Source organism: Colobus angolensis, unplaced genomic scaffold (assembly GCF_000951035.1).
Source record: "Colobus angolensis palliatus isolate OR3802 unplaced genomic scaffold, Cang.pa_1.0 Scaffold64, whole genome shotgun sequence".
Taxonomy (NCBI): domain Eukaryota; kingdom Metazoa; phylum Chordata; class Mammalia; order Primates; family Cercopithecidae; genus Colobus; species Colobus angolensis.
In genome coordinates, this window is record NW_012120043.1 from 1,060,057 (window position 1) to 1,071,875 (window position 11,819).

The 11,819-nt window shown below is 64.3% G+C and overlaps 1 protein-coding gene across 2 annotated transcripts in view; it reads left to right on the forward strand.

Moving 5' to 3' along the window:
• STK11 (serine/threonine kinase 11) overlaps nucleotides 1-11,720 on the forward strand; it is a 24,118-nt gene extending 12,398 nt beyond the window's left edge. The window contains exons 2-10 of one of the 2 annotated variants that reach the window (XM_011964003.1): nucleotides 1,692-1,775; nucleotides 2,593-2,682; nucleotides 3,641-3,773; nucleotides 3,849-3,985; nucleotides 4,483-4,610; nucleotides 5,199-5,256; nucleotides 6,260-6,447; nucleotides 9,794-10,003; nucleotides 10,899-11,720. In XM_011964003.1, coding sequence (XP_011819393.1) covers nucleotides 1,692-1,775; nucleotides 2,593-2,682; nucleotides 3,641-3,773; nucleotides 3,849-3,985; nucleotides 4,483-4,610; nucleotides 5,199-5,256; nucleotides 6,260-6,447; nucleotides 9,794-9,987 — 1,012 coding nt within the window. In that variant the 3' untranslated portion in view covers nucleotides 9,988-10,003; nucleotides 10,899-11,720. Of the gene's footprint in view, nucleotides 1-1,691; nucleotides 1,776-2,592; nucleotides 2,683-3,640; nucleotides 3,774-3,848; nucleotides 3,986-4,482; nucleotides 4,611-5,198; nucleotides 5,257-6,259; nucleotides 6,448-6,918; nucleotides 7,155-9,793; nucleotides 10,004-10,898 lie in introns of those variants that run through there. The other variant, XM_011964004.1, reaches the window with a different exon arrangement.
• Nucleotides 11,721-11,819: the final 99 nt, after the last annotated feature.

Genomic DNA, 11,819 nt, shown 5'->3' on the forward strand with positions numbered 1-11,819 from the left:
CTCCATCCTGGGCGACAGGGAAACCCTGTCTCAAAAAAAAAAAAAAAAAAGAAAAAATAGAAAGGGCATCACACACTTGTGTGTCCTTTAGTGCCTGGTGTCTCTCAGTGTGACGTCCTCAAGGTGCATCTAGGCTGTGGCTCGAGTCAGCCTCGCTGGTTTTTGTGGCTGAGCCGCGTTGAGGGCGTGGATGGGCTGGGCTGACCCTCATCTGCGGAAGGGCCCCCGGGCGGTTCCACGTCTTGGCTGCTGTGAGCACCTTGTGCACAGTTTCTGCGTGGCATGTGCTGTTCCTCAGGGTGTGTACCTGGCAGTGGAGCTGCAGACTTTTCCACGCCCACCCACGGGCTCCTTGTCATTTTGTTGTTGTTGTTTTTGTTTTTATGAGACAGGGTCTCATTCTGTTGTCCAGGCTGGGGTGCAGTAACGCGATCACAGGTAACTACAGGCTTACGTGATCTTCCCACCTGAGCCTCCCGAGTAGCTAGGACTTAGGCATGTACCTCCATGCCCGGCTAGTTGTTGTATTTTTAGTAGAGACAGGGTTTCGCCATGTTGCTCAGGCTGGTCTCAACTCCTGAGCTCAGGTGATCCGCCCGCCTCGGCCTCCTGTAGTGCTGGGATGAGAGGTGGAAGCCACTGCGCCTGGCAGGGCCAGTAGTTTGGAGAAAGGAAGCAGCTGCAGAGGGGACCGTGCTCTCTGGCCTGCTGGGCCGACCCTTGTGACCGGCAGGTGGGCGTGGCAGACACAGCGGCAGCTGCAGGGAGCAGTGACAGGCGGGTGGGTGTGGATGGCAGGGTGGCAGCTGCAGGGGGCAGTGACAGGCGGGTGGGCGTGGACGGCGGGGGGCAGCTGCAGAGTGGGCAGTGACAGGCGGGTGGGCATGGCAGGACCCCTCGATGTCTCCTTCTGTGGCTTCTCCTCCTGGTGCCCCTTCCTATGGGCCATGCTTCCAGCTCACCTGCGGCCCACCCTCCAAGGAGTGGGACCCTCTGAAGAGCTAGGAGCCCTTGGCGGCAGGGGGCTGTACTGTGTGATGGAGCCGTCACCAGGACCCCAGCTCACCCTGGCTCCTGCCATGGCCCAGCTTCCATCTGTGCTGCCATCACCGTAGTCTGGTTTCTAGGAAGCAAAACTGTTACTGAGTTACGAAGCTCAATTCAGAGTGTCCTCTGGGAGCCAAGGTGGGCAGATCACAAGGTCAGGAGAGCGAGACCAGCCTGGCCAACATGGTAAAACTCTGTCTCAACTAAAATACAAAAAATTAGCCAGGTGTGGTGGTGGATGCCTGTAGTCCCAGCTACTCGGGAGGCTGAGGCAGGGGAATCGCTCGAACCCGGGAGGCAGAGGTTGCAGAGAGCTGAGATTGGGCTACTGTGCTCCAGCCTGGCGACAGACCAAGACTCTGTCTCAAAAAAAAAAAAAAGAGAGTGTCCTAACTGTGTCCTCCAGAGCTCTCACTGGCTGGTGACAGACTGGAGGGCGCTGTGCTCCCACCCCCTACTGCCCCGAGCCTGGACATGTGGCCCCTGCAGGGCCCCGCCCCAGTGCTGTGAACCCACAGCTTCTCTCCAGGGAAGGGTGGAGGTGCGCCACCTCCATGGGGAGATGGGGAGGCCCAACTCCAGGGATCCGGGTCATCATCCTGACACTGAGGTTGGCTGACACCCCCCTGTCCTCTCTGTCCCAGGGAAATTCAACTACTGAGGAGGTTAAGGCACAAAAATGTCATCCAGCTGGTGGACGTGTTATACAACGAAGAGAAGCAGAAAATATATCCTTTCCGGTGTTGGGGCCGCGGGGCCTCCGTGGGAGGGGCTGGGTCCCTGGGTCCGCCTGCCCCGAGGCCTGCTCCCCTTCCTGTCTCCTTGGAGGAGACTGACACTCGAGGGCAGTGGCCTTCCCTGGCTCCCTGGAAGTCAACCATTGTGGCAGTGGCTGAGCAGCTTGCTGAAACGGGCCCCGAGCCCCGGCCCCTGTGCCCTGTGTCCTGGAGCCGTGGGGTGTCAAGACCCTATTTTCTCATAGTGTTCTCCAAGGCTAACCAGGGGTGTGGCCAGGGTCTGGCTGAGGCAGGCCATGCAGGCTGAATGTTGTGGGCCATTTTGGTCGTGGCTGGGCGTGTCCTTGTGTCATCTGTAGACTCCCCCCATGGGTCTTACGGGCACAGCTTCCCTATGGGGACTTTGCTTGAGGCCCTGTGCCCAGCCAGAGCAAGAGCAGAAGTGGTCCTGAGGCTGGGGCTGTGTTCAGAGTCACGCAGTCAGGGGCCCTGGGCCCCATCCTGTGTGGACCGAGCCTGCTTGTGGGGGCATCCAGGAGGTACCATCCCCCGCCCATGGGCAGGGTGGGGGACGGGAGTCCCGCAGGAGCACTGCCCCAAGAGTCAGCCCTGTCCTCCACTCCCATGGAGGCTCCCTCCTCCCGGACACTGGGGCCTTTCCAGCGGGGTGTGAGGGCAGGGTGGGCCCTGGTCTGAGGAGGGGCAGGGTGGTGGCAGAGGGTCCCTCCAGAACCCCTTCTCTGGCCCCTGTGCTCCCCGGGCCTGTGAGTGGGGCCGCCCCCTGAGCTGTGTGTCCTTAGCAGCCCACGTATATGGTGATGGAGTACTGCGTGTGTGGGATGCAGGAGATGCTGGACAGCGTGCCGGAGAAGCGCTTCCCGGTGTGCCAGGCCCACGGGTGTGTGCGCAGGGCAGGGGCTAGGGTGAAGCGGGGGCTGGGGGCCGGGCCGGGCAGGCTCCTTTCCCTGTGGCCACACTGCTTGTCCTGATCTTCATTGACATGAAGGCCCAAGTTTTTTATTTATTTTATTTATTTATTTATTTTTGAGACGGAGTCTCACTCTGTCGCCCAGGCTGGAGTGCAGTGGTGCGATCTCTGCTCTCTGCCAGCTCCACCTCCCTGGTTCACGCCATTCGCCTGCCTCAGCCTCCTGAGTAGCTGGGACCATGGCCCCCGCCACCACGATCAGCTAATTTTTTGTATTTTTAGTAGAGACGGGGTTTCACTGTGTTCACCAGGATCTCAAACTCCTGACCTCGTGATCCACCTGCCGCGGCCTCCCAAAGTGCTGGGATTACACGCGTGAGCCACCACGCCCCACCCTGTGAAGGCCCAAGTTTTTAAAAACCGTTTTGGGGACTCTCGTGTGTGGCATCCACAGGCAGGGCTGCTGTCAACCTCCTGCCTCCATCTTTGCTGGGCCTGCTGCCTGAGGCCGGCGGCCCGCCCCTATCCTGTCCCAGCAGCCACCTGCCCCGACCAGACCTCCTGGGTGCAGATCTGTTGGCCGCAGAGTCAGGGCCCCTTGCTGCTGCAGGACTGCAGCGGGCAGGGAGGGGCCTGCTGTTTCAGCAAGGCTTTGGGGTGCCGCCGGCCTGTGGCCCACAGGGAAATGAGACCTGTGGACATTCGGGGCCCTGCCAGACGCGACTCGGCTGGGCTGGATGAGGGTGGTCACTGCAGGCGCAGACCTGGCTCCCTACTGGACCCAGCTTTCCTCTGTCCTGTGTGCCTGGACCTCTGTGACTCCCCAGCTGGGCCTGTGGTGTTTGGGAGGCTCCCAGGTGGCTGCAGGGGGGACCCCTGTGAGGGACAGGGAGGCCTCGGTCCCAAGACAGGTGTGTGCTGCCCGCAGGTACTTCTGTCAGCTGATTGACGGCCTGGAGTACCTGCACAGCCAGGGCATCGTGCACAAGGACATCAAGCCCGGGAACCTGCTGCTCACCACCGGGGGCACCCTCAAAATCTCCGACCTGGGCGTGGCCGAGGTAGGCACGTGCTAGGGGGGGCCCTGGGGCGCCCCCTCCCGGGCACTCCCTGAGGGCTGCACGGCACTGCCACAGGCACTGCACCCGTTTGCGGCGGATGACACCTGCCGGACCAGCCAGGGCTCCCCGGCTTTCCAGCCACCCGAGATTGCCAACGGCCTGGACACCTTCTCCGGCTTCAAGGTGGACATCTGGTCAGCTGGGGTCACCCTGTAAGTGCCCCAGCCCTGCCCCGGCACTCGCCACACGCAGAGCTCGGAGGGGCCTCTGCATCTTGGGCAGCTCCTGGCCTGTGGGTGCAGGGCATAGCCACCAGCCTAGACCCTCGCTGGCCACAGCCGCTGGGGGTGCTTGCTTTATGGAGATGTAGCTCACACGACAGATGGTGGTTCACCCGTGTGACATGCAGCCTGGCCTGTCAGGGATCTTCACAGAGTGTCACAACCAACCCCCCTCGCAGAGCCCCACAGGGAAGCTGGGCGGGTGAGAGTGGCTCCAGGCCCCTTCCCCAGGTGGGTCCAGAGGACGCTCCCCTCTTGCCCCATGGCCTCCACTAGTGGGAGGCGGTGAAGACAGAGGTGTCCTTGAGTCCTCAGGGCCTATGGTCCAGCAGCCATGCGAGGGCTCCGTCCCTGGGGCAGAGGTGGGGCTCCCGGGGCATCGACCACCTTGACTGACCACACCTTTCTTCTCTCCCCTCGAAATGAAGCTACAACATCACCACGGGTCTGTACCCCTTCGAAGGGGACAACATCTACAAGCTGTTTGAGAACATCGGGAAGGGGAGCTACGCCATCCCGGGTGACTGTGGCCCCCCACTCTCCGACCTGCTGAAAGGTGGGGGCCTCGTCCCTCTGCCCACAGCCCCAGGGAGGCGGGGCTTTCGTGCAGAAATGCAGGGTGGGGGGTGTTAGGTGGGGGTCTACTGGCCCCGAGACCCCTGCAGGCACTGAGAGGACTGAGTGGAGAGGCCGGCCTCCCACTAGGGCCTGGTTTGCCGGGTCCGTCAGCTCCGCCTGCTTCTGGACCCTGTTCACCTCTGAACTCCCACCCCTGAGAGCAGTGCCGCCCTGCGCCTCCCCCAGCCCCGCCCTCGGGGCTCCCTGGCCTGCAGGCTCGTCCTGCTGCACTTCCTGTGTGTGGGCAGCAGGTGGCACTGGCTGGCCGTCCGTCTGCCCAGTGGCCTTGGGAGAATGGAACCGCCCTGGCCGTCCAGCCCAGCCCTGTCTCCCAGCCAGCCACGCAGAGGCTGTCCCCGGCCTGTCCCCTGGAGTGGCCTCTGTCAGGGAGGCCATCTGGGCGAGGGTCCCCCTTGCGAGCATCCAGGTATCACCTGGGGCCTGACATCAGGCTGGTCAGGCGGGACGGTTGGCGGGGTCTCGGGCCTGTGCGCGGCTGACTGGCTCCTCGCCGGCTTCTCCTCAGGGATGCTTGAGTACGAGCCGGCCAAGAGGTTCTCCATCCGGCAGATCCGGCAGCACAGGTGGGCGGCCCCAGAGGCCGTGGGGCCGAGACCGCAGGGAGGCCGGCCACGTGGGCAGCGGGTTGAGTGGGCGCCAGAGCAGGGCATGGTGGGGGTGCTGGGCTGGGGCAGACCCCTTGCAGCGCCCGCAGTTCTCAGGGCCTGAGTGGGTTCTCTGGGCAGTGCCCTGTTACTGGCCAGACAGGCCTTGTCCGAGCTGGGGTCTGAGTGAGGATGTGCATCCGTCCCTGCCCTAGGCATAGAGACACACCGGGAAAGGCACAGCTGGCCCCGAACACTGGCGAGAGCCTCTCTTTCTACCCTCCTCCTGGGGCTCCCAGCAGCATGGTCTGGTTGGGATCCAGCCAAGGGCACGCAGCTCTGTGACAGGGAAGACAGAGCAGCAGGCGGGGACAGCAGGCCCTGCAGTGCAACCTCCCTCGCCTCGTCGGCTCTGCTCCTCTGCACCAGCCCCTGGAGTCCCTTGAGCCCTGTGCTGGAGCCCCTTCGAGCCCCGAGGCTCCCCAGAGACCGGCTCTGGGAGTGGGAGTGTCCGGGCCGCTGAGGCACTGGTGCTGATTGTGCCTTGGGGATCTCTGCGTAGCTCAGGGGCAGCTGGGAGCCTGGCAGGTGCTGCGGCTGCCCCCATAGCCTCCTGGGTTAGGATGTATTCATGGCCCCCCAGGCCCCCTTCTGGCCTTTGCTGACATCCGTCTGGTGGGTGCTAGCTTCTGAGTGCCACCTGGAGACAGGCCTGAGGCTGGGCGTGGCAGGGGGTCAGGCCTCAGGGTGGAGGGGACATCTGTCAGGCTTGGAGTGAGGTCAGGGCTACAGACTGAGGTCCTGGCAGCCTGCCTGCTCCGGGGGGCATGGCTGAGCGTCTGTGGTCATAGCCACCCAGTGCGCAGCCTGGTTCCGGCTCCTGAGCGTGCAGCAGGTACCCTGAGCACAGAGGAGCCAGGCTGGGCAGCTGCACCGTCCTGGTGCAAGCCTGACAGGCACCACTGCTTCTGGGTGTTTGCAGCTGGTTCCGGAAGAAACACCCTCCGGCTGAGGCGCCGGTGCCCATCCCACCGAGCCCGGACACCAAGGACCGGTGGCGCAGCATGACTGTGGTGCCGTACTTGGAGGACCTGCACGGCGCGGATGAGGACGAGGACCTCTTTGACATCGAGGACGACATCATCTACACTCAGGACTTCACGGTGCCCGGTGAGTCTGGTGGGGGCCCCTGCCCAGCTCTGCTAACTCGGCCGTGACGTCCCACAGGAGCAGGGCGCCTGCCTGTCTGCAGTGAGGACAGCTTCTGCCCTCTGGTGACCAATCCCATGTCCCCGAAGCCTCCAGCCCACCTGCAGGCCGCCTCCGCCCTGGGGGCAGCTGGGAAACGGCTGAAAGGCGCCGGGGCAGTGGGGGCAGCGGGGGCACTGGCCAAGGCCTCTGTGGCCAGGAGGGTTCCCCAGGCGTCTCTTCGGGTGCTGCCTAGCCAGGCACCGCCCACCGGCCTTGGCCTGAGCCCCAGCAGGAGCAGGCGGGGAGCCCCAGGGTTGGGGGAGGGCGGGTGAGAGCCAAAGTGCAGGGTGGCCCCTCAGACAGCCGGCATGAGAGGGTCCAGTGGCCCTCCCTCCCACCATCCCTGAGGCCTGCCCGCTGGCCCTGATGCCGGCCGCCCTTCTTCCCCAGGTGGCGAGGAGGCGTCTGAGGCAGGGCTTAGAGCGGATCACGGCTCACAGAAGAGCGAGGGCTCAGACCTTTCAGGAGAGGAAGCCTTGCGGCCGGCGCCGCAGTAGTGCCCGAGGAGGAGCTCAGGGCCTTAGCATAGGGGCGGCCTGCACTGGCAGCCAGCCCCTCCCCGCCACGCTCCGGCCTGCCTCTGTTCCGCCTGGGGCCGGGCTGTGTCATAAAGAGTTGTGCAGTGTGTCTGCAGGTGTCTGCTTGCTGTGCTCGGGCTGCAGCATGGCGGGGGCTTTCTGTTGCACAGTTTCAGCGTGACGTGGTGGGCAGGGCCAGCCTGAGAAGGGGGGTACGCCAGGCAGGTTGGGATGTGAAGATCCAGTGGACAAGGACCACCCCCGGGCCCAAGGGTCCCAGAATAGTGGGGGCCCTGCAGAGAGCCCCCCATTACATCCCTCAGCACCCCGGGCCCCTCAGCAAACCTCTAGGCTCAGCTCAGTAGCTGGTCCCCAGGAGGGTACAGTGTGGGGACCCCAGGAGAGCACAGTGGGGGCTCCAGGAGGTGCAGTGTGTGGGGGGCTCCCCTGGAGGGCACAGTGTGGGGGCTCCCCAAGAGGGTGCAGCATGTAGGGGCCCCCCAGGAGGGTACAGTGTGTGGAGGCCCCCACGGTCAAAGGGTCTCGCCTCCTGAGCTCTTGCATTTGCAGCACCGCGGCCGTTGCGTCCATTGGGACGGGAGGTGCTGCTGGGCACCCTGGTCACCGGGGTGTGCTGGGAGGTAGGGTCCCCTCATGGCGCCCGTCCTTGGGGCCTGGCTGCAATTTGACCCCAGATCCAGGGCCTTCTGCTTTTCAGAGCTCCGGGGTCCCAAGACGGGCAGTCAGGCAAATCCCAGGCAGGAGGGCCAATTAGGGCAGGGCCAGCCCAGGCAGGCCGCCAGAGCCCTTGCTGGGACATGGACCACACGCTGACCCTCACGGCCGCCCCTGCAGGCCAGGATCCCTGAGCCAGGACCCGGCACTGGCTTCCCTCCAGGCCTGTGTGAGACTGCCCTGTGTGGGCTGCCCTGGGGTGAGGTGCTGGGGAGGAGGGCAGGGGCTGGGCCACCTTTTTCATGACCCTGCTGAGCCCACTGTGGGTGGCGGGAAGGAGTACCCAGCAGAGGGGGGTCTGCCGGGACCACTCGGCATGCCTGAGGCCTCGGTACTCGGCACTGGGTGCTCAGGTGCTGACGCCCTTTCCACTGCTCAGGCGCCAGGGACAGGCTCAACTTGAGGCTTCAGCGTGAGCCCATCCCTGACCCGCAGAGCCCGCTTGCATCGGGGCAGGACAGCCCAGCACCTTGGGCCAGGGTGTCCTCCGCACTCAGCCTGGGCTGCTGCATCGGCCCCTGCATGGCTCCACTTTGGCCTTGCCTGTCCCTACCCAGGATGGGGGTCCTGCTGCCGACACCCAGAACCCAGGGAAGGGGCTTGGGCTAGGTCCTGGGCACCAGCACAGACAGGAGTGTGGGGTGGGAGAGGGGACCGATGGTCCCAGTGCCTCGTGGGGGTAGGGCCCTGGTGGCGGCTGTGCCCACTGATGCAGAGCTGGGTCACCTTGTCTACCAGGTTGGCCCCATGGGAGTGGGCACAGGGTCTGCCCCAGCAGAGATGGGCTGGGTGTAAGCTCAGACCTATGGGTGCAATTGGTGCCTCCTGATCAAGGTTTTTTTTTGTTTTTTTGTTTTTTTTGGAGACAGTCTTGTTCTGTCGCTCAGGCTGGAGTGCCGTGGCACAATCTCGGCTTACTGCAACCTCCGCCTCCCGGATTCAAGCAATTCTCCTGCCTCAGCCTCCTGAGTAGCTGGGATTACAGGCGTGCGCCGCCACGCCCGGCTAATTTTTGTATTTTTAGTAGAGACAGGGTTTCACCATGTTGGTCAGGCTGGTCTCAAACTCCTAACCTCGTGATCCACCCGCCTCGGCCTCCCAAAGTGCTGGGATTACAGGCGTGAGCCACCGTGCCCGGCCCAAGGTGCCTTTTTAAAGCCAGTGACTTCCTGTGCACACGGGGGCAGGTGTGTGGCAAATCCTGGAAGCTGCTGAGTCAGCCACTGGCCCCTTCTCGGAGCTGGGGCTCTGCACTGGGCACATGAGCTCTGGGGCAGCACAGGGCAGCCTCCCACTGACGTCACCTGGGAGGGGCCTCGGGGGTGGCTCGGCAGCCAGTGTGTTGGCAGAGTCCTCACGGACCACCACAACTCCTGGCAGGGACAGCATGTGGGCAGCTTCCTGCACTTTCCCCCACCATTATGAGGACATTGTCCACCTGGGCAGGGTGGGCAGCCCCAGGCCTGTGAGTTTCACAAGGTGCTGGTGCTGGTTGGTGGCTGGCAGAGACTGGGGGCGGCTGGGGGCCCTGGCAAGCTGAGCTCTACCCACCATGTGGTTCTGTGCTGGCATTTCGTGTGCCTGGCCTGAGCCTGGCCCTCCTGTGTCCTCACAGGTGAGCATGTTGTGGCTCCTGCACCTTTAGAACCAGCCATGGGCCAGGGCACCCCAGGGGAGCACGGGAGGGTCCTGCCCTGTCAGCTTGCCGCCTCCTCAGGAGGCCCTGTAGACCGTACCTGGGTGGGGTTCCACCTGGGGCCATGGCAGGTGCAGCAGACGGGGTGGAGGGGACACTCCTCCCAGGCCATCTGTGGGAGGCTCATCCCCTGGGGGTGCCTCCCAGAGCTGCTGGGGGACAGCATTTCAGACTGGAGAGACTTGGGCCTGACCCGGGAGCGGGCATGGCCTGGGCCACAGGTGTCAGTGTCTCCCTGTGCTGGGGGCCAGCCAGGTTCCTGCGGCTCTGGGGGTGCGGCCCTCGGCTCAGGCCACACTTGCCGTCTCCCTCCCAGGACAGGTCCCAGAAGAGGAGGCCAGTCAGAATGGACAGAGCCGGGGCCTCCCCAAGGCCGTGTGTATGAACGGCACGGAGGCGGCGCAGCTGAGCACCAAATCCAAGGCGGAGGGCCGGGCCCCCAACCCTGCCCGCAAGGCCTGCTCCGCCAGCAGCAAGATCCGCCGGCTGTCAGCCTGCAAGCAGCAGTGAGGGTGGCCACCTGCAGGTGGGGCGCGGCGGGACCCGGGTGGGGCATGTGGGGACACCGCATGGATGCCACAGGCAGCCATGAGCATAGCCCACGCCAGTCATGGCGACTGTCACACAGCTGCGCAGAGTTGCCATGTAGCCTTTGGGTAGCTTGGCCACGTAGCAATCCCCACAGGGTGGTATCTCCGGGCCTGGTGTCTGGCTAGCGTGCTGGTCACGGAGGCCTACGTGTGGTGGGACTCTGGGGGGGTCATGCCATCCTCACAGCCATCTCTTGAGTGGGTGCAGAGGACCCTGCCCTGGGCCTGGCGCCCCCTCCCTACGCGTGGGCTACTCCCAGGAAAGGCTCACGCTGGGCTCAGCCCAGAAGCTTTTGAGGCATGAGTGGGTGGTGGGTGGTGGTGGGGGCAACAGCGACCTCCATGGCCCTGCTGGGCTACCCCAGGCTCTGAGCCAGCTGCCAGGTCTGGCTGAGGCTGAGTCGTGCCAGACGCTGCCCTGTCTCTCCCTGTGTGCCTGCTCCCTCTCCCAGCCCCAGCCCCAGATGTCAGAGACCCTTGTCACCTGCTGAGGATGCGGGGTGGATGGGAGCCCAAGGCTGAACCCCCTGCCTTGCCACAGCCCCTCTCCCAGGTTTTGGGGGCCACTGCCTGAGTTACATGTCTATCCCCCAAATGGGTGCTCACAGCCCATCCACCAGCGTCAGAGCCTGCCAGACCCTACTGCAAGAGGCTACACTTAATGTACCCCGGGAGTGACTCAAGGGTGGCCTTCCCTGGCCTCCCCTGCTGCCCCACTGGAGTCCGGTAGCCGGATGACTGCACCTCAGCTTCTCCATCCTCCCAGGAGCCCGCGGGAAGCGGAGAACCGGTACCCAGGCTGACCTCTTCCGTCCTCCCTCCCCCCTGCAGCCCGTGTCCAGGAGCCCCGCCAGGTGCCCGCACCAGGCCCTCAGTCTTCCTGCCGGTCCCGCCCGCCCTCCCGGAGAGGTGGCTGCCATGCCTCTGTGCCGACCGCGCCCCAGGACCTCCGGAGCACCCTGCAGGGCCGGGCAGGGGGACAGCAGGGACCGGGCACAGCCCTCCCCTCGGCCGCCGGGCAGTGCACGCTTGTTGACTCTGCAGCCTGGGGCGGAGCCTTCCCGAGCGGGCGAGGGAGGAGGGAGGCGGCCTCGATGCACTTTACGTGGAGACTACTGGCCCCGCCCGTGGCCTCGTGCTCCGCAGGGCGCCCAGCGCAGTCCCCGCCGCAGACCAGCGGGCGGGTGTGGAGACCAGGCTCCTGGCCCTGCCATGCATGCAGCACCGCCCGAAGCCGCGCGGCCACTTTGGTTTTGTTTGGTTGGTTCCATTTTTTTCTTTTTTTTTTTTTAAGAAAAAATAAAAGGTGGATTTGAGCTGTGGCTGTGAGGGGTGTTTGGGAGCTGCTGGGTGGCGGGGGGGGGCGTGGGGTTGGGCTCACGTCGCAGCTGCCTTTGCGCGCTCGGGTCACCCTGCTTCGGCGGCCCGGTCTGAGGGCAGGACCCCTCACCTCCCCCAAGGCCACTGCGCTCTTGGGACCCCAGAGAAAACTCCGAGCGAGCACGAGTGTGCAGTCAGTATTTATAATCATCCAGAAAACAAAAACACGAGAAACGCCATCGCGGGATGGTGCAGACGCGGCGGGGGCTCGGAGGGCGTGGTGCGGGCGAGGGCGCCCGAATTTGGCAATAAATAAAGCTTGGGAAGCTTGGACCTGACCGTCTGGATTTTGTTCGCGTCTCAACATGGATGGGGCGGCAGCGGGGCGGGCGCCATTCACATGCGGAGGGCACTGGGGACTCGGGGGCGGGA